This window comes from Muntiacus reevesi, chromosome 2, assembly GCF_963930625.1.
Source record: "Muntiacus reevesi chromosome 2, mMunRee1.1, whole genome shotgun sequence".
Lineage (NCBI taxonomy): Eukaryota > Metazoa > Chordata > Mammalia > Artiodactyla > Cervidae > Muntiacus > Muntiacus reevesi.
Genome location: NC_089250.1, coordinates 177,294,874 through 177,315,988, shown reverse-complemented (window position 1 = coordinate 177,315,988; position 21,115 = coordinate 177,294,874). Strand labels below are relative to the sequence as shown.

Below are 21,115 nucleotides of genomic sequence, written 5' to 3'. Positions count from 1 at the left end.
TCCACTGGCCTCTTGTGGCCAAACTCAAGTAATTTCTGCCCTATTTTTAAAACTCCAAACTAAGCCCCAGTTAATTCATTGCAGAAAGATGCACGCAAGGGAAAAGATTCACAGAACGTGCTGAGGGCTTTTAGATTGTCAGATCTTGGTCGTCAGGAGCAGAATAACGGTTCCCTTTGTCCCTCCCAGGCAGGCCGGGCCACTCCAGAGGGCATTGGGGAATACGGACTCCGGGGTAGGAGGTATCATTCCGCGTCACTGCGGTCCCATAAGTTAAAGACTAGACTCAATCTTAAAAGTGAATGAATGGCAGAGGCCTGAGCCAGGGCCCTGCACCAGCATCCTGTCCTTTGAAAAGCTCGGTGAAATCAGACGCGCAGGCTTTGAAGGCCGCGCTGAGAAAGCAAGGGGAGCTCGGGGAGGGTCTCCGGGGGTGGGTGGGGGACATCAGGCCCTGGGAGCCTTCTCCGGGGGTGGGGGTGTGTGGCACCCCCTCGGCAGGGGCGGGGTCAGGGTGGGCGCGGCTGCCGCTTCCGTTCCTGCGGGCCGGGCCGCCAGGGGGCGCGCTCCTCGAGAGCGGGCCCTCGCCGCCGCCGCCGCCCGCGCTTGGCCCCTGCGAGCTGCCGTCGCCGCGCTCCGCCTCCGCTGCAGCGCGGCCCGCGGCGTCTGGTTCCCAGGGCTGTCGGTGGCGCTGTCGACGCGCATCTGGATCGCCCGCCGGCCGCCGGCGGGGGCAGCGATGGCCCCCTGAGCGGGCCCGAGAGGGCGGCGGCGGCGGGCGGGCGGGCACCGCGGCGCAGGCCAGGGGTCGGCGGGCGGAGGCCGGGCCGCGGCCTCTTTGTCTCGGCGGCGGCGGCGGCGGCGGCGGCGGCGGCGGCGGGCGCGTCCGCGGGGGCCCCGGGGCGGAAGTCCGTCGGCGCTCCCGGCGCCCCGGCCGCCGCGGCCGCACCATGAGCGACATCCGGCACTCGCTGCTGCGCCGCGACGCGCTGAGCGCCGCCAAGGAGGTGTTGTACCATCTGGACATCTACTTCAGCAGCCAGCTGCAGAGCGCGCCGCTGCCCATCGTGGACAAGGGCCCGGTGGAGCTGCTCGAGGAGTTCGTGTTCCAGGTGCCCAAGGAGCGCGGCGCGCAGCCCAAGGTGCGCCGGGCGGCCGGCAGGCCCCCCACCCCGATCCGTGAACCCCGGCTCGCTTCTTCCCTTCCCGGTGACAAGCGTCGGCCGCACCGCGAGCTCCCTTCGGAGCAGCGGCTCGGTCCTAGCCCTTGGCCTGGCTCCTTCAGCAGCGGCCAAATTGCCTGTTTTGCGGGGCATGTGACCCCCGCGTCTCCAAGGTTTTGTTAAAGGAAGAGACCGTAGGTCACCCCGAATCCCACAGGGTGATGCATAATGACGCAGAGTCACATTTCCCTAGGTTTAACAATCGAGTTCTACTCCGTGGGACCCGGGCTTTAGGGAGGTGAAAAGTTCCCTGGGGGAAAGTGGTGTGTTTTCTTACCGCGTGAATTAATAAATACGCTTCATTTCTCCCCGCTTCTCCTGGATTTGTTTTACAGAGGTTGAATTCACTGCAGGAGCTCCAACTTCTTGAAATCATGTGCAATTATTTCCAGGAGCAAACCAAGGACTCTGTCCGGCAGATTATTTTTTCATCCCTTTTCAGTCCCCAAGGGAACAAAGCGGATGACAGCCGGATGAGCTTGTTGGGAAAACTTGTCTCTATGGCAGTGGCTGTGTGTCGAATCCCAGTGCTTGAGTGTGCGGCATCCTGGCTCCAGGTACTTCTGCAAGTCTCTGAAGATGTTTAGTGACAGGAATTTGAATTGAATTTGGGCTTCCCTCATAGCTCAATTGGTAAGGAATCCGCCTGCAATGCAAGAGACCCGGGTTCGATCCCTGGGTTGGGAAGATACCCTGAAGAAGGGAAAGGCTACCCACTCCAGTATTTTGGCCTGAAGAATTCCAGGGACTGTACAGTCCATGGGGTCACAGAGAGTCCCACATGACTGAGCCACTTTCACTTTCGCTTTGGTTTCTAGAGTTTTTTCCCCCTATGTTAAAGAATCCACAGAAAACAAAATTCTGTACAGCAATTATCTTTCAATAAATAACTTTAAAAAAGGGAAAGGATCCATCTGCCAGTCCAGGAGATGCAGGAGACTCATATTCGATCCCTGGGTGGGGAATATCCCCTGGAGAAGGAAGTGGCAACCCACTCCAGTATGCTTGTTTTTTATAGTTAGATCGGTAAGCCTATGAGTTGTTCCAGAGTGCCACTTCTAAGTTGATTGCTCTTCTAATGGATATGGACATAGAAGCCTTCTAGAGTATTTTTAAACATCTAAGGGAAAATGCAGGAGACATAAGAGACATGGGTTCAATCCTTGGGTCGGGAAGATCCCCTGAAGGAGGAAGTGGCAACCCGCTGCAGTATTCTTGCCTGGAGAATCCAGTGGACAGAGGAGCCTGGCAGGCTACAGTCCATGGGGCCACAGAGAGACGGACATGACTGAAGCCAACTTTGCACACACGCATAGTAGACTGTGTGTTAGATAGGTTTTTGGAAGATCTATTTTGTTTTGCTTTTTTGTTACTCAGAGTTGTTGAAACATTCCTAATCTGTTTAGAGTAATTATTAACTCAAAATTTTTATTAACGTGGTCCTCAGCTAAGTTAACAGAATTTACCACATTCAGTTTCTCAAACTTGCTTTATTTCCAAAGACTTGATGACATTTGGGTTTTTAAAAAATTTATCTCAGTGTGTTTTCCTGTGATCTTATTAGTCTTTAAAATTTGGCTAGTAAAAATAGATGTTGTTCTTTGTGGCACACAGGTGAGTCTTAGTGAAATGTATCTTAATTGTCACTATTCTGATTTCCGGGGCACCTGAGCTCATCTCTCGTATTATCTTTAACCTCAAGATAACCTCTGTCCCTTGGCAACCTAGCTTAGTCAAGTTTAGCACCTTGAAGTTCATCCTGTGATTTTCCGTTTATCTCGTGGTGCTGCTGTACTGGCTTTCTAGCAAAGTGAAAGCAGATGTTAACAACGGCAAAGGGGCTTGTGGCTTGGGTCAGGGTTTGCCACCCAGGGGCATGGACTGCAGCTTCCTCTGAGGAAAGGTGTAGAGATGGCTCGTTTAGTGCCTGAATAAACAGCCTGGCCTGACACCCTGCAGTTTGCAGGCCCTGTTTCAGCCCTGGAACTATAGCATCCTGAGCACCTGTTGAATGTGACTACAGATTGGCATCTGACCAGGAGGGAGAAAAGACCGGAGGCTGGTGATGTAGGAACCTGTACCAGGAGAAGATTGTAGGAGAAATTGAGACAGTGCTGCTGAAGTCACATGGCAGTTCACAGACTCTCCTAAAGCACGTCAAAGTGGTAGCAACTGTTAATTTTTATCTTCAGAGTCTTACCTGTAGGGTTACAAAAACTCGTTTCCTCACTTGAAGTCAAGAATGGTTTTTCCCAAGCAGACTTCAAAGCGGGGGTCAGCAGGCCTTTCAGGTAAAGGGCAAGACAGTAAACCTCCTAGGCTTTTTGGGTCCTGTGATCTCTGTCACCCCTACTCAGCTCTGCCCTTGTAGCACAGGAGCAGGGCTGTGTTTCAATAAAGCTTTATTTACAAAAGCAGGTGGCAGGAAGGATTTGGTCTTCGGGCTTTCACTTGCCAGTCCCTGCTTCCGAGTAAGCAGGTCACATCTTTGTCCCCTCCTGGGAGGGGTCCTGCCAGTTCTGATCTTCACTGTGTGTTTACGGTTGCTCGTCCGCTGGCTCACACCTGTAGTTACGTGGACTGTGGCTTCTTTCCAGCGGACGCCTGTGGTCTATTGCGTGCGGTTAGCCCGGGCCCTCGTGGACGACTACTGCTGTCTGGTGCCGGGATCCGTCCAGACGCTGAAGCAGATATTCAGCGCCAGCCCTCGCTTCTGCTGCCAGTTCATCACCTCTGTCACCGCCCTGTACGACCTGTCATCAGGTAAGCTTTATCAACAGGTTGTTGCACTCAGAACGGCTCCAGCTGATGGCCAGCGGTGTATACCCTGACCGCCCAGCCAGCGCGTGCTTTGTCTTTTTATTTTTCCCTCTGCAGTGTGTATTTTATTTCGGGCTGAAAGGTAAAGGCACAGGCTACCTAGATCTCTGGGATTTCCTAATGGGGAATTCTCATTAGTGAATCCCACCTGGCTGGCTGAACGATCCAAGTAGCAGACAAGCCCAGCAAGCTAGGGTCTGGTGTCTGGGATGGGTGGCCGGACGTGGGGGCACGCTGCCACAGCAGGACACCTTCCCTGGCCCTCTCCACAGAGGCGGCCTAAGAGCGCGTAACAGCTGCGAACAGCGTTCAGGGCCTTTGTCTTCTCATAGGAAAGATTTAGTTAAAGCCAGCTCACAGCATCACAGTTGGCCTTTCATCAGTTACTCCAGGGCAACAAGAGCAGAAATTGGTTTTAACATTTGATTAATAAATGGATTAATTAACATGTGAAGAAGGAAAAAGTGTTCACAGAATACCACTCACATGCTCAAACGGACCTGAGACGTGGTTTTTTTCTCTTAAGTCAACTTGCCCGTCTGATATGTCAGGGATGTCTGTTTTTTAAACTGCTTCCAAGGTGTGGTTGGCATCCGAGAAGCTCTCTGTGTTTCTGTGTGTAATGTGATGAGTTTGGAGCCACGGAAATCACTGGCTGCAGGGCAGTGGCCCAGAGGGCGGGCATGGAGTCCACCAGCAGCACCGTGGTTGCCGCGGCCAGCGCTCGGGTAATGGAAAGGCCTTCCTGGGGTGTCTTCACCTCCAACACCCCAAAATGGAAGGACTTCACGTAACCAAACAGAACACCCTCCTGCCCGATGGGTGCAGAGAACTCGGGTCTGCATGAAGCAAGGTTGTGGAGATGGGTTCCTCAGGTACACACACTTGTGAACACAGCGCACATGTGTACACACACTGCCTTCAGGCTCTGGACCTGCCTCAGCTGAGACGTGTGCAGGGCTGGGGAGGCGCTAGGTTGCTGGATAAGCGGGCCTGAGACTGACATTTCCCAGATGGACACGTCTTGGAAAGTCAAGGGGACAGACTCAGAGTCACCAGTGTTTACCTTGCCAAATCCAACTCATAGACAGCTGCTGCCTCCTGATACCGTCATTTCATAGCAACAGGGAACAGGTGGTTCATTCACAAAACAGCAGATAATCTTAGGGAAAAGGCCAGTGTCCCCTATGATAGAACATCTAGGGACCTGACACGGACTTGGGGCTCACTTCCCCCAATTCTCCACTCTCAAGCGTGGCCCTGGACCACAGCAGCCTGGCAGGGACTCCGTCAGCCTTAGCTTTGTTGTGAGCTGAAGGCCGCACAGCCCCAGGGACGGGAGGCTGGGCCCCCGCTGCTGTGCACACAGACAACCCATGGGCAGTGTGCGGTCACACCGGGATGGGCGGTGTCTCATCGTGGTTTAAAGCCCCCTGGGGTCAGGTCTGGACCCGCCATGTACTTTTTTTTTTTTTGGCCACGCCATGTAGCAGGTGGGATCTTCCCTGACCAGGGCCCCCTGCCCTGGGAGGGAGGAGTCTTAATCCCTGGACTGCCGGAGAAGTTCCCCCACCGTGTACTTATTAATTAATGAGTCTGGAGGAAGTGACTTAACATCTCTGTGTCTCAGCTTCCTCATCCTTTATGTAGTAGATGTTTGAGGACTGAGTTAATCCGTGTGAGGGCAACTGGTCCCTGGGACGTCATTATCTCAGAGTGAGTGTCAGCATGTGTCATTGTAATTTCTCTGTTTTGCCTCCTGGGGATCACAGGAGGCCAGGCTTAGCTTAGACAGGGGCTGGCTTGGCCCTTAGCAGCTGACAGATCACTGTCTGGACTCTGAGCTGCTCCCCGAAGGCCACCATAGCGGTCAACGTACCTATTTGGTGACAGAGGTGATGAACTGGTGGCAGAAATGAGGGCTGGCACTGAATATCTGCTTCAGCATCTGAACGGATCCTGGCACCAGACAGAAGGAGTCATGCACGAGGGCCCTGGCTAACACACACGACAGCCCACGGGGGACACCAGACTGGATGAAACCTACTCCCAGGGGAGGGAGGATGTGTGGCGGCGGTTTTAGATATACATTGTTGTTGTTGTTCTGTCCCTCAGTCGTGTCCGACTCTGTGTGACCCCATGGACTGCAGCACGCCAGGCTTCCCTGTCCTTCACCATCTTCCAGAGTTTGCTCAAACTCATGTCCATTGAGTCGGTGATGCCATCCAACCATCTCAGCCTCTATTGGCCCCGTCTCCTCCTGCCTTCAGTCTTTCCCAGCATTAGGGTCTTTTCGAATGGAATAAAAACACCCTAGATATAAAGAGTGGATTTTTACTTAAGTTGACACATGGGGTCTTCAAGGCATAATGGAGTTTTCGGGAATTTTTTGACACATGGGATCTTCAAGGCATAATGGAGTTCTTGGGAATATTTGGCTTAACACGTTTCTTGAGCCCCACCGTGGCCAGGCTGGGAGTCCCAGGATGCTGAGTCAGGTGAGAACCAGCCCTCAGGAGCGGTTGTTCCAGGAGAGGAGTCAGAGGTACCCCGTCTTCAGGAGAGGACAAAGGCACAGGGTATCGGGTGGTGAGTCCTGTGAGCTGGGAGGTCCGTCTTCCCATCTCCTCCTGTCCTCAAGGACCCTTCTGAATGAATGCATCTTTGTTTGCAGACGATCTCATCCCCCCGTTGGACCTGCTTGAGATGATCGTCAGCTGGATCTTGGAGGACCCCAGGTTGATCCTCATCACCTTCCTGAATACTCCAATTGCCGCCAACCTCCCAATAGGATTTTTAGAGCTCACGCCGCTCACCGGATTGATCCGCTGGTGCGTGAAAGCCCCCCTGGCTCACAAAAGGAAGAAGAAGACCCCCTTAGCCAATGGCCACGTTGCCGCCAAAGTCCCGAAGGCCTTGGGCGGGGCGGACCGGGACCCACATCTCTTGTACTCCAAGCTGCACCTGAGCGTGCTCCAGGTGCTCCTGATGCTGCAGGTGCATCTGACCGAGAAGAACCTGTACGGCCGCCTGGGGCTCGTCCTCTTTGACCACATGGTCCCGCTGGTGGAGGAGGTGAACAGATTGGCGGACGAACTGAACCCCCTCAACGCCTCCCAGGAGATCGAGCTTGCCCTGGACCGGCTTGCACAGGCTCTGCAGGTGGCCATGGCCTCTGGGGCCCTGCTGTGCACGAGAGGTGGGTGATGGCCTGGCCAAGCCCCCCTGGGGTGGGGGCACCACCCCCTCTGGGGAAGGAAATAAGGGCTCCCCCCCAAAAAAAAACAAACTAAAAAAAGAATTAAAAAAAAAGAAACTCGGGGCTCCTGGACAAGGACTTCTCTCCTCTGGTTTTAAGACGTCTTGCCTCTTGGTGACCGCAGGGAGGAGGACAGAAGTCCCAGGGCGCCTCCGGGTAGAATCCCTCACCAAGACATCTGGGTGTCTCATGGGTGTTTTGCCCAGACCTGGGGCTCCTCCAGAGCGAGGATAATACCAGCTTCATGTCCTTCCTCCAAGGGACTCTTCTTTTCTGCAGTTTTTTTCTATTGTGGCATACTTTACGTACAGTGAAATGTACGATGAAGTGCAGGAAACTTTCCCATCACCTGTTCAGAGGGTTCCTCAGCTCTGCGTTTCAGTGCTGGCACTCGACCGGGAGCATGACCTGGTGTTGGTGACACGCCCGCCTTTGCTCTTTGACCGCTGGCGCTCAGCCCTTGACGGCAGCCCTACGGGGATCCCAGTGACCCGTGCCCCTCGTATCTCCCTCTTAGCCTTGATCTGCTGTCTCTGGGCCCTTTCCCAGCCGTCTGACGGGCTCTCAGCAGAGCCACCCCCTCTCCTAAGTGATGTCTTCTCTTGGGGACCTGGCGTGTTAAAGCACATAAAGAAGAAAAACGAGAACCCGGTTTCTGAGCAGTGATAGATGAGAACAAGGCACTGACTATCCTGCTGGCAGCCTTGAACATCCATGAACTCTCCCCTTGTCGTCTCCCGGCTGTTCCTTACTTCTCTGTCCCTTTGATTTCAGATGACCTGAGAACGCTGTGCTCCAGGCTGCCTCATAATAAGTAAGTGCCCTCCCCAGCCTTCTGGCTGGGCCGGCGCGGGGGTGGAGGCAGGGGTGGGGGGGTGTGCAGGGCAGGGCGGACCGCTTGTCCTGGCTTCCATGGGGAGAGCTGATCTGCAGGGTTTAGGGCTTCTGTGTGTAAGGCACCCCCCTGGACCTGACAATCAGCAGGGGAGGGGGTGGATGTGATCGCGTAACCCACAGAAGAGGAAGCCCCAGCAGAGAGTCCATCGGAAGGGTGAGAAAAGTGGCCCTGTTGCTGGGCATCAGTGAAGAAGCTGGAGCAAGCTGGAGTGTCCTTCGTCATTGTTATTTAGTTGCTCAGTCGTGTCCGATCTCTGCGACCCCATGGACTGTAGCCCGCCAGGCTCCTCTGTCCATCGAGTTCGGCAAGAACACTGGAGTGGGCAGCCATTCCCTTCTCCAGGGGACCTTCCCGGCCCAGGGCTGGAACCTGCATCTCCTGCTAGTCTCCTGCCTTGCCGGCAGATGCTTTACCGTTTGAGCCACCGGGAAGCCCGTGGGTGTCCTTCACCGCTCACGAGGTCCGTGCAGGTGTGTGTCGTGCTGTTGTGTCACCACTGGTGACATTATGGTGGCACAGCCCTTAGGGAGGCAGGACAGAGGCGCGGCCCTGGGGCACAGCGTGTGGGTCAGGCCAGCGCCTCGACGTTGGGCGGCACAGACCAGGTTCTGAGTGCAGCTCGGTCTGTGGTTTGCAGTGACGCCGGGCCGCCTTGTCACCTCAGTTCCCCCTTCCGCGCCCCCCCCATCGGTTGTAAAGTGGGGGCAGTGATTTATGTGCCTCCAGGGTCATAGGTTTAAAGGAGGGGGTGCTGCAGAGTTCCTCATCCACGGCGCACGGCAGTCTCCCGCTCAGTGGTGGTTCTTGTCCTGATTTGGGGGGAAGCCGTGGTAAAGTGGCGAGGAGCAGGAACCGTGTGACCACGCAGCTGCTGGTGAGAATCCCAGCCTTGCCACTTCCTGTCTGTATGACCTCAGGCACGTTCTCGCTCCCCCCGTTTTCTCTGTAAAATCAAGAAAACCACGGCACCTGCCTCGGCCCCTCTGCCTCCCGTGCCCTGCTCCCCGTCGTGGGATTTTTGTGACGATTAATTGAGTGAAAACACAGGAGGCAGAAAGCAGCTGAGAAGTGTTGGCTGCTGTCCCGTCTCCCGTCACCTGTGTGCCTCGGTTCTCTCAGTCAGGTTAATTTCACTGAGTCTAAGAAGCAGAGAACTCTGCACAAAGCTGTTTCATGCAAAGGCAGTACTACTAGTAGCAAAAAAGCTGGAAGCAACCTAGCCCTCTCTTCCGTAGGGACACTTAGTAAATTGGTAATGTTATATCAGAAGCGTGGAACACTGTTCAGTTCAGTTCAATCGTGTCCCAATTCCTTGCGACCCCACGGACTGCAGCACCCGCTTCCCTATCCATCACCAACTCGTGGAGCTTGTTCGAACTAATGCTCATCAAGGCAGTGATACCATCCAATCATCTCATCCTCTGTCGTCCCCTTCTCCTGCCTTCACTCTTTCCCAGCATCAGGATCTTTTCCAGTGAATCAGTTCTTTGCACCAGGTGGCCAAAGTATTGTGTGTCTTCGCTAAAAACAGTGAATGTGTATAGTTGAATGCAGCGTGCAGGTGGGTGGGTTTACAGGAACGAGAACGGCCAAGTTAAGTTAGTTGGATGATTAATATTCTTCTTTCTGAGGGTTTTTAAATGTGGAGGAATGTTCCTTCCCCTTGGTTTTTAACACGGATGGTGGGGCTCCAGGGCAGGCAGTGAGGACATAGGTGAGCGTGCCCCTCCGCACAGTGCGTGCCCAGCCACCCAGGGCCCGACCCACAGCCCCGCCGGGGCCCAGGAGGGCAGGCAGGTGTGACAGCTGAGTGCAGGCTGAACTTGAGGCCAAAAGATGGGCCAGGAGCTATTCCCCGGGCTGCTGGCGAGAGGGGCCGGGGGGTTCCGGGAGGGCGTCTGGGGGGTGAAATGGAGAGGATGGAACGCAGTGGTTCCTGGGGGAATGAAGTGGTCCCACTGGAGATACTCCAGCAGCAGAGCAGGGCTGCATGAAGGGTCGGTGCGGCCCCGGGGGACAGGGAAGCTGGAGGGCGTGGAGGGGGCCTAGCAGGCCGGATTCCCTGGCTCTGTGAGACAGTGGAGACCCTGGGGTGAGGCTGGGAGAGCAGAGGTCAGGGGAGCGGGACTGGGGAGGAAGCCTGTGTCCTGACGGAAGGGATTGGTTTTTAGGCTAAGTCCCTGCGGCCAAGCTAGAGGTGGTGAGGAGGTTAAGATGCCCTTCTGATTGTGCTGGGAGGGGAGGGCGGGTCAGACAGGACAAGAGGAAAGAGAGGAAACTCTCCCAGGGGGCTCAAAAGGGGCCAGCAGTGGAGGTGACATTGAATTCAGGAGGGAGGAGGACTTCCTGGAGGCGGAGGCTGTGGACGTCCTGAACCGCAGAGAGGCGGGTGCAGACCTGGGAGGAAAGGAGTTGGAGAGGGGAGGGACTAAGGCTCCCGGGGGTGGGAGTGGGACAGGAGGGGGCCCTGAAAGTGGTTGAGGACTGGGTCCAGGCCCAGGCCACCTCTGAGGACGCTGGGTGTCAGGGTCACGTCCAAGGCCAGCTGTGTTGTGGCTGTGCTTGGCATGCAGTTGGGACTCAGTCATTCGGAATGCCTTGGAGAAGCGTGGCCCTCTGTCCTTTCTGCTGTGGCTCCTCCGTCTCGATGACCGCCCCAGGTATGGACAGCTGAGGCCAAAACAGACACTGATCCATGGTCGTCCCCGAACCACAGACTCTAAGGCCGTGTCCGGAGCTCGTGTGGATCTCGGCCCCTGCTCCCCGGCGCTGTGAGCAGGATCCTGGTGTTTCTCACCGTGACCTCTGCCTCTCTGGGCAACCCCGGTCCACATCCCACCGCCTCCAGGTCACCCCCCCATCCTCCTGGGCACACAGCCTTCCTCACCCAGAAGCCTGGTGCCGTCAGCCGGTGGGCAGCACTGTCGGAGTCGGCGCGCCCTAACCCCTCTCCTTGTCTCCACAGCCTGCTCCAGCTGGTGATCTCGGGCCCCGTGCAGCAGTCGCCCCACACGGCGCTCCCCCCCGGGTTCTACCCCCACATCCACACGCCCCCGCTGGGCTACGGGGCCGTGCCAGCCCACCCGGCTGCCCACCCCGCCCTGCCAACGCACCCCGGGCACACCTTCATCTCAGGCATGACCTTCCCGTTCAGGCCCATCCACTAGCCCGGCTCCGTGAACCACTGAGTTGGCACCATGCCTTCCGCGCCTGGTTTGGAGGAAGCCTTCCCGGAAGAGGGCGGTGAGCGGAGAGGAGGCCGTGGGGGCGGCCAGGCGGCCCCTCCTCACCACAGGACCCGGTCGGTGCCAAAGTTTGGTGACATTGGCATCTAGGTGCCTCCTCCCTGTCAACATCCGTAAAAGTCCAGACGCGACCAACGAAAGGAAAATCGTCCAGCCCTCTGCGGAGCCATGCGGGCACCTTTAGAAGCTGCCGGGACCGTGAGCCTGTGGTCCGGCGTGTCGTTGCAGACACCCCCACCCCGAACCTGTGCCACGGGGCGTGGATGGGGGACCAGCGTCACCAAGTCCGCCTGCCTGGCTTCCCTCCCCGGGGATGGGCTGCATCCCACCGAGACACAGGCCACGCCTGCGGCTCAGGGAGCGCAAGGCCGCACCTCTGGCATCGCGGGCTTGCACCCAGCACTGTACAGGTCAGGGAATCCTGCGAGCGTGGCCCCCCGCACCAAGGAAAGGAACTGCTCTGTTTTAATGGGTTCCCTAAAGTTTCTTTTCGTATGCTCAAATAAATTTTTTCTAAACCGTTTCATAGACCATTATGGAATGTGTTTTAAAACTTACTAGCCGGGCCCTTCGGAAGTGTCCTGCCCAGTCTGCTGAGACCCTGGTCAGAAGACCGGATACGATTCTAGCCGCTCCTGTTGCCAGAAGCGCCGCAGATGCTCCCCACCCTGTGCAGAGCGCCAGGGTCTGTCTGCTTCAGTCACAAGTCCTTTCTGCCCTCAGGGACAAAATGCAGGCCTCACTTACTGGTTTGGGGAGGAGGGATAGAGACTCAGTAACCCCATTGCTGGGCTCCCCTAGGCCGAAGGTGAGGCGTGAGAGGCGGTTACAGCGAACAACAGGCACTGAGGGCTAAGATCAGCTCGTAGGGATGAGATTTAACCTTGTGGTGGTTCAGCCTGCTACTTCTGGCTGCAGACCAGACCCCGGAAGGCCAGACGAGACCAGGGGGGGGTGTGTGTATGTGTGAGGTGTGTGTGTGTGTGTCAGACGAGACCAGGGGTGTGTGTGTGTGTGTGTGTCAGACGAGACCAGGTGTGTGTGTGTGTGTGTGTGTGTGTGTCAGACGAGACCAGGTAGGTGTGTGTGTGTGTGTCAGACGAGACCAGGGGTGTGTGTGTGTGTGTCAGACGAGACCAGGGGTGTGTGTGTGTGTGTGTGTGTGTGTCAGACGAGACCAGGTGTGTGTGTGTGTGTGTGTGTGTCAGACGAGACCAGGGGTGTGTGTGTGTGTGTGTGTGTGTGAGACGAGACCAGGGGTGTGTGTGTGTCAGACGAGACCAGGGGTGTGTGTGTGTGTGTGTGTGTCAGGGATGTGTGTGTGTGTGTCAGACGAGACCAGGGGTGTGTGTGTGTGGGTGTGTGTGTGTGTGAGTGTGTGACGAGACGAGGGGTGTGTGTGTGTGTGTGTGTGTGTGTCAGACGAGACCAGGGGTGTGTGTGTGTGTGTCAGACGAGACCAGGGGGGTGTGTGTGTGTGTGTGTGTGTGTCAGACGAGACCAGGTGTGTGTGTGTGTGTGTGTGTCAGACGAGACCAGGGGTGTGTGTGTGTGTGTGTGTGTGTGAGACGAGACCAGGGGTGTGTGTGTGTCAGACGAGACCAGGGGTGTGTGTGTGTGTGTGTGTGTCAGGGATGTGTGTGTGTGTGTCAGACGAGACCAAGTGTGTGTGTGTGTGTGTGTGTCAGACGAGACCAGGGGTGTGTGTGTGTGGGTGTGTGTGTGTGTGAGTGTGTGACGAGACGAGGGGTGTGTGTGTGTGTGTGTGTGTGTGTCAGACGAGACCAGGGGTGTGTGTGTGTGTGCGTGCGTGTGTGTGTGTGACGTCTGGAGTTTGAGGCATCCCTCGGTATCACAGTTGCACTGTAGGGGCCGTCCTTGCTTGTGAGTCCATGACATGGGTGAGTGTGACCACGAGTGCTCTGTGTGTGTGTGTGTGTGTGTGACGTCTGGAGTTTGAGGCGTCCCTCGGTATCACATTGCACTGTAGGGGCCGTCTTTGGTTGTGAGTCCATGACATGGGTGAGCGTGACCAAGACGTGAGTGCTAGGCCCTCGTGGGCCCCAGAAGTGCTCAGTCAGGCTCCCACCACCCCAGCCACGTGTAGTCTGCAAGCAAAGCCGGGCAGGATTCTGCTTTTAAATTGCTTCTGAGAGCCATGAACTAGAGAAGGAGATGTCCTTTCCTTTGATTTCATTATCCTCATGTTTTCTGTTTACGGACAATCTGATGTCAAGGCAGGAGCTGAAGTCAAGTGTCTGCTTCCATCTGTCTCGGTGGGACACATCCACAGGACTAAGATTAGCACTCACTGGTTCTCGGTGTTAACTCTGGTACCGAGTGTTTCTGAAAAGGGGGCAAAAGGGGCTCTCCTATCGCTTCCTGATTAGAGGGTCTCTGAACCTGGCTGTGTCCCAGAAGGTGGTCGTCATCATTTATCTCCAGGGCTACAGTCTCAGCTCCACTCAGACTTCAGGTGATTTTGCAAATAAAAAAGAAAAAATGTAGGAAAATGAAGCCACTAGAGCCACAGATTTCTTCTGTGGTATTTTTAGCAGTATGTGGGCAATTAAAAATGACAGACCTCCTGTTAAGTAATTATGTGCCAGCACTTGCAACTTTTTTTTTTTTTAATAATGGTGTTTTACATCCATTAAAAATTGATATATAAGAAAACATTAGGCAACAGAGGAAACAAACTGTATCTACACAGAATGTATAAGAAACTACCCATTGAGCCAAAGATATTCCAATTTTTAAATTGAGTGACAGGAATGAACAGAAAATTCATAGAAAAGAGGGGCTTCCCTGGTGGTCCAGGGGTTAAGACTCCACACTTCCACTGTTTTGATCCCTGTCAGTTCAAAGATCTGCCACAGCCAGATAAATAAAGTCTAATAAATAAGTGTATTTTTAAAATGATATACACTAAACCAAAAACAGTGGAAACCTCTGGGGAAGATAACGGACATGGGGTGATAGCCAAAGGAGGCCTTTCCTTGTCTATATAGTTTTAAAGTTTCAATTTTTATTTTTTAACTCAATTCTAAAAAACATTCTGAGTCGTAAGGAAGGACAAGACTGAATCAGTCCCCAACTCGCGTAAGTAAAAGAAGCCTGTGTCTGGCGTACGTACCAGCCAATAACCGCACAGTTTATGCTTTTATAAGGCTGGTGTATTCATTCACATGTTACTTGTCTAATTACACGTACATTTTTAAAGTGCATTTTATAACTATTTCTGGTAATGACGGGTTAGATTTTTCAGCCAACCCTTCTGCTTTAATTAAAAGCACTAGATGACATACGACGACCTACAGACAAGCTACTAGGATATAAAGAACATCCAGCTCAGGGGCTTCCTGGCGGCTCAGAGGTAAAGAATCCACCTGCCAATGCAGGAGATACGGGTTCAATCCCCAGTCTGGGAAGGTCCCACCTGCTGTGGAGCAAGTAAGCCTGTGCATCTCAACTATTAAGTCCGCGCTCTAGAGTCCAGGAGCCGCAACTGCTGAACTCAAGCGCTCCAACTACTGAAGCCCTGGCACCTAGAGCCCGTGCTTCGCAACAAGAGAAGCCAGCTCAGTGTGAAGCCCGGGCGCTGAGACTGGGGGGAGCCCCCGCTCACCGCAACTAGTGAAAGTCCACGTGCAGCAACAAAGGCTCAGCACAGCCAAAGACACGGTATCCAGGTCAGATGGTAAGCGAAAGCAGGTAAGCTGCACAAAGGCACTTGTGCCCCTGAGGGCCTCAAGGATGAAGGGTTCAAAGTGGGATCTACTAGGAGACCCACTCTCCATTTTGCTGGAACCCCCGGGATATACTTGGAAGAAGAGCAGAAGATGGCAGGGAAGGTTGCCCTGGCGCTGAGCGGAGCCTGGGAAAAGCCAAAGGGAAGTCTGGTTCCTAAGAAGTGAGGGGTGGGGGCAAGTCCTCACCCCGGGTTGACAGCACTGGTTACCCCAGGACACTGCCTGCCGTGACCTCAGTCCTTGGGGGTTCCTGGACTTGCAGTCCTCCCAGGGGCCCGGGAGGAGCAAACACACGTTCTCTGGAGGAAAGTCACTCATCCTAGGCTCAACCCACCAATGACTGTCCAAGGAGACCGACTGATGTCCAGTGAGAAATGAGCAGGCGCCAAGGGTGGGGACCTGCAGATGCACCTGACAGAAATGGGTTCAAAAAGTCTTCCAGTGTCACAGTTGTCAAGAGCTGGACTGAAAAAGTTATGGTTAATGGCATAAAAGACAAATGGGAAGCTACAGGGGGAAATTACTGGGTAATTGTGAATTACCTAGAAGATGCAAAAACAAAAAAAGTTAGGCAGAACTTCTAGAAATGAAAAGTAGGGACTTCCCTGGTCGTCTGGTGGCTAAGACTCCACATTCCCAGTGCAGGAGACCCAGGTTCAATCCCTGGTCAGGGAACTAGATCCCGCATGCCACAACTAAGAGTTCGCATATACTGCAGCTAGAAGATCCTGCAGGCCACAGTGAAGATCTGCAAGCTGTAACAAGACCTGGCACAGCCAAATTAATTAATTTTAGAAAAATGGAAAGTATAATAGCTACCGAGTTCATTGGAGCTGATGGGAATGCAAAATGGTACAACCACTTTGGAAAGAAATCTGGTGAGGTTTAGCAAAATTACATATGTGTTTGCCCTTTGACCCAGGAACCTCCTTCTCAATCCAATGGCAAAAATAGGAGACAATACACATACGAGGTTTTTCACTGCAGCATGATGTGTAACAGCAAAAGATGAAAAACTTGTCATGAGTCTATTAACATGATGTTTTAGCCACAGGGAGGAGTATTATGGTACTGTTTTTTGAGTTTTGTTCTTAACATCTTCTTCTAGGGAGTGACTACTAGGATTTATTAAGCAAAATGAAAGAAGGAAGGTCCAGAAAAGTGTGTATCACATGCTACCTTTTGCAAAAGGAAGGAGGTGGGGAACATTTAAATTGAAATGAAGGAAAGATAAAGGAAAAACTAATAATAATAGTAGCTGAGGGGAAGGAGGAGGAGCAGGGTGAAGTGACCCAAGTGAAGCTAGCCTGCCGAATGTACCTTGTTTTCTTTGACTTTGGGGCCGTGTAAATAATTAACTTCATTAAGTCAGGGAGAAACATAAAGCAAACTGAAGCAGTGAGAATAATTTGTAACTGAATCGCTTGCATCAGTATTTTAGGGCCTTCCCTGGCAGTCCAGTGGTTAAGACTCTGGGCTTCCACTGCCTGGGGCACAGGTTCAATCCCTGGTCAGGGAACTAAGATCCTCCATGCCTCACAGGATGGCCTAAAAGTTAAAAAAAATAAAAAACAGATAAAGTACAGTATTTTAATTATACCTATGCCTTCTTCAGGGCTTCCCAGATAGTGCTAGTAGTAAAGAATCTGCCTGCCAGCACAGGAGACATAAGAGACGTGGGTTCGATCCCTGGGTTGGGCAGATCCCCTGGAGGAGGAAACGGCATCCCACTCCAGTATTCTTGCCTGGAGAATCCCATGGACAGAAGAACCTGATGGGCTATAGTCCATGGGGTCACGAAGAGTTGGACACGACTGAGTGTCTGAGCACATGCCTCCTTCAACTTATAAAATCCTTTTCAATGTCATTTAATTTTTTTAAGGCAAATTAAAGCAATGACGTCATTTTTGCCCATCATATTGTCAGCTGTTAAATAAGTGTGGCAAGCAAGCATCTGTTCTGGTCTTTGTCACTAAGTCGTGTCTGGCTCATTGTGACCCCTGGGACTATAGCCTGCCAGGTTCTTCTGTCCATGGAGTTTTCTAGGCAAGAATTCTGGAGTGGGTTGCCATTTCCTTCTCCAGGGGATCTTCCTAACCCAGGGATCAAGCCCACATTTCCTGCATCGGCAAGCGGATTCTTTACCACTAGCCACCAGGGAAGCTGGAGCAAGTGTATGTGGCAGAATTATTAGCCATTGCCTTCCAGTATTCTTGGCCAGAGAATCCCATGGACAGAAGAGCCTGGTGGGTTACAGTCCATGGGATCTCAAAGAGTCGGACACAACTGAACTACTAACACCAGCCATCTGGGCTTCTCAGGTGGCACTAATGGTAAAGAATTTGCCTGTCAATGCAGGAGACAAAAGAGTCGAGGGTTTGATTCCTGGGTCAGGAAGATCCCCTGGAGTAGGAAATAGCAACCCACTCCAGTATTCTTGCCTGGAGAATCCCATGGACAGAAGAGCCTGGGGGGCTACAGTCCATGGGATAGCAAAGAGTCAGACAGGACTGAACGACTGGACACAACCAGTCGTCTGCCTCCTTCTTGATAAAGGACCTCTTTGGGGGCAGATGTTTGACAGGCAGCCCCTCCAGGGAAGCTGGGCTCCTCCTCGAGTGGATTGTGTGCATGTGTGTGCTAAGTCCCTTGAATGGTCAGCATTCTGCTTTCACAGCTGTGGGCTCAGGTTCAGTTCCATGTCACAGAGAAAAATAAAAGAGCAAGTTGTTGCAAGTCAATGTGTATGTTAGGATCTTGACTGTGTAAACACATTGTGAATAAATACCAATACATTCTAGTTATGATGGATCTGTTGTTTCTGTCCACCCACAGTTCAGCCCCCCTTTCCTGCTGGTGAGAGCGTCCTGACTTCACCCCTGAGGCCCTGGCTCCATCCTTGACCCAGGCCTGGCCCAACTGAGCCCTGCAGCCCCCGTGGTGGTTGCCTGAAGGTCAACCCATGAACCAATGAACCCTAATGAAACCCACCTTTAAAATCTGAGCCAGAACTGGCATAATCCTGGGACCAATAAGCCAAAGGCAGGGAGAGTCCATCTTGAAGGCAAGGGGGATCTAATGACCACACACAGGATCAAACAGCCCAGGGTCACCCAGCATCCTAGGAAATCCTCCAACAGAAGAAATGACACAGACACACTAGAAAAAAAAACAAAACTGGAACAAACAAAGATGACGAAGGAGCAGGAACAAACTTCACTGTCCTCAGAGAGATATGAGCAAGTACTGGAATCGTGAAACAAGAGCAGCACACAAGAGAAAAGCAACAGCTTGAGGATAAGAAAGCTCTGGGAGATGGAAGACAGAATACCAGAAATAAAAGCGTTCAACAGAAAGCTTAGAAGAAAGTGAAGAGAAAATCCTCCAGAAAGTATACTGAGAGGTTAAGTCATGAAAAATGGAAGAGAAGTTAAAATGACGAGAGGAGTGGCACAGAGGGTCCAATATCTGAAAAAGTCAAAATTCTGGAAAAGGACAAAAGAAAACTAAGGGGAACATGATCAAAGAAATTACTCAAATTCACTTCTCGGAACAGATAAACATGAGGTTCCAGATTGAAGTGGCTGCCTGAGTCTCCACGAGGGAATTTCAGAGTACAGGTTTTTAAAAAATATTTACAAGCTTCCAGAGAGAAAACTAGCAGAAGACATGGCAACCCACTCCAGTGTTCTCACCAGGAAAACCCCACAGACAGAGGAACCTGGCAGTCTATAGTCTATGCAGTCCCAAAGGGTCAGACACAACTGGGCGATTGAGCACACAGCACAGAGAGAAAATATACGTGCAAAGGATTGGGTATCAAAATGGCCCTGGACATCGCAGTAGCAATACTGGAAGCCAAAAAGCAATGAAGAGGAGAATGACTTCCCCAGTGGTCCAGTGCTTGACTCTGCTCCAAAGACGGGGGCCCAGGTTCCATCCTTGATCAGGGAACTAGATCCTGCATGCTGCAACTAAGCCCAGCACACACCACCCTGGCCTCACGTTTGGATGTTCCCAGACCACCTGCACTTCCGACCAGCTGACTACAAAATCAGGATTCCTGTGACCCACTCAGGTTCATTAATGCGTTAGGTCAACTCACAGAATTCAGGAAAGCACTTATACTGATGACTGAGTGTGTGTCTGTGTGTTCAGTGGTGTCCGACTCTTTGCGGCCGCATGGACTGTAGCCCGCCAGGCTCCTCTGCTCATGGGATTTCCCAGGCAAGACTACTGGAGTGGGCAGCCATTCCCTTGTTCAGAAGATCTTCTCGACCCAGGGATCGAACCTGGTTCTCCTGCATTGCAGGCAGATTCTTTAGCATCTGAGCCACCAGAGTTTGAAGCTCTCACCCAGAAAACAGGATAAAGACCAGACAAACGATTAGACAACGGGAGGATGAGAGGGAAAGTATGCACGTCTCTGTGTGGTGTCAACAGTTTAACCCGCATCTTCCAGAGTGGGATGTCAACAGATACGATCTAAACTGGAAAAAGCAAGTAAGAGCATTAAAAGCATATTATTTAGAAATATGGCAAGAAATATCTGAAGAAATGGGAGTGGACTCATAAGTGAGGAGAAATTTTCTTGTTGCTGCAGATTTTGTAGAACTATTTGACTTACTCAACTTGGTATATGTGTTACCTTGATTGATTTAAAAAAAAAAAAAAAGAAAGAAATTAAAGACAAACACTTACCTGGCAGTCCAGTGGTTAGGACTCCATGCTTCTAACTGCAGGGGGTCTGGGCTCAATCCTGGATCAGGGAGCAAGGATCCTGCATGTTGCTGCATAGTGCAGCAAAAAAAAAAAAAAGAAAGAAAGAAAGAAAGAAAATAAAATTTAAAAAAAAAGATTAAAGGGAAGAAGAGGAAGAAAGCAAAAGAAAGGGTGGCGGCTTTGGTCAAGCCAGTGCACAGGTGTGGACCAAGAAAAACTCTTGGGGAGAGCTGCCCCAGGAAGACACCTGATTGCAGGTTTGCACGATGTAAAGGTGAGCAATGAGCCTGGTGAACGAAGAGAGCCTGCAAAGGTAGCAGATGGGGAAGAAGGGGGAACCAAGAGTGCTCTCCCAGCAAAGCTGCCTAGAGGTGGAAGGAGCTGAGAGATTCAGTGACGTGGAGGTCCCTGGTGACATCAGGCAGAGCTGTCTGGGTGGAGTGATGAGGCAGAGGCCAGGCTGCAGAGAGGGAAGGAGGGCCAGGCCAATGGGGGTATGGACAGAACTATCACGGGGCATCTCTCCAGCAAGTTTGGTACCAAGGGCAGGAGAGTGAGGTGGGGGGGGATGCGGTGCGTGTTTTCAAGATGAGAGAGCCGTGGGAATGAGCAAGTGCTGTCAGAAAGAAGCCAGAATAGGGGGAGGTTAAAAATTCGGGGTGGGAGGAGTGGATCCTCTGGGCGTGAGGTCTCCCAGGAGGCAGGAGGAGGCAGAAACAGCTCTGCTCTCAACTCTCCCAGGCAGGGGAAGGGGCACGCCTGCCGCTGGCATGAGAGAGCCAGTTCATTCATCCCCAGACACCAGGCTAGTGGGGTGCGGTCCCACCGTCCAGAAGGAAGGCCATAATTCGCCTCCTAACACAGCTGGAAGAGCCCCCCTTGGGAACCCAGATTTTTCCGCCTCCAAAGATGGGCTCTTGCTACGCTTGTTTGTCTCCGGAGGCAGATGCGGTCCCTGCCCTCCGGAGCACCTCGTCTGGGGTAAAGCTGCCAGACAATGCAGGCGGTTCAGGCAAGGGCGAGAGGGGAAGCCCCAGTCTCCACTCTCAAAGGGCCTGGAAGAATCCAAAGTCGGAGCAAGGGGGCCACAGGGGTGGCAGCTGTGTGAGCCTGGAGACAGTAAGGGGGGGTGTGTGACCACAGGAGGACCCCTGACCCCTCCAGTGGGGCACCGCGGTGCTCCCCCCAGAAGCAGC

General features: G+C 53.1%; 1 protein-coding gene across 2 annotated transcripts; it reads left to right on the top strand.

Moving 5' to 3' along the window:
* Positions 1 to 685: 685 nt before the first annotated feature.
* Positions 686 to 11,968, top strand: INTS15 (integrator complex subunit 15). Of its 2 annotated transcripts, none has more exons than XM_065923745.1 (6): positions 686 to 1,142; positions 1,559 to 1,780; positions 3,821 to 3,986; positions 6,718 to 7,242; positions 8,077 to 8,116; positions 8,433 to 10,297. In XM_065923745.1, the coding sequence occupies exons 1-6, from the start codon at positions 951 to 953 to the stop codon at positions 8,701 to 8,703; spliced, it is 1,416 nt and encodes a 471-aa protein (XP_065779817.1). In that variant the 5' UTR covers positions 686 to 950; the 3' UTR covers positions 8,704 to 10,297. The 2 variants fall into 2 exon arrangements, with proteins under 2 accessions (XP_065779817.1, XP_065779818.1); XM_065923746.1 differs by lacking the exon at positions 8,433 to 10,297 and adding an exon at positions 11,166 to 11,968 and having other exon boundaries at positions 691 to 1,142.
* The last annotated feature ends 9,147 nt before the right edge of the window (positions 11,969 to 21,115 follow it).

Excerpts from the sequence above, each read along its gene's own strand:
- INTS15 (XM_065923745.1), top strand. The coding sequence starts at position 951 with ATGAGCGACATCCGGCACTCGCTGCTGCGCCGCGACGCGCTGAGCGCC. Across the intron at positions 3,987-6,717 it reads CCTGTACGACCTGTCATCAG|ACGATCTCATCCCCCCGTTG; the intron begins GTAAGCTTTATC and ends CTTTGTTTGCAG. Across the intron at positions 8,117-8,432 it reads TCCAGGCTGCCTCATAATAA|TTGCTCAGTCGTGTCCGATC; the intron begins GTAAGTGCCCTC and ends ATTGTTATTTAG.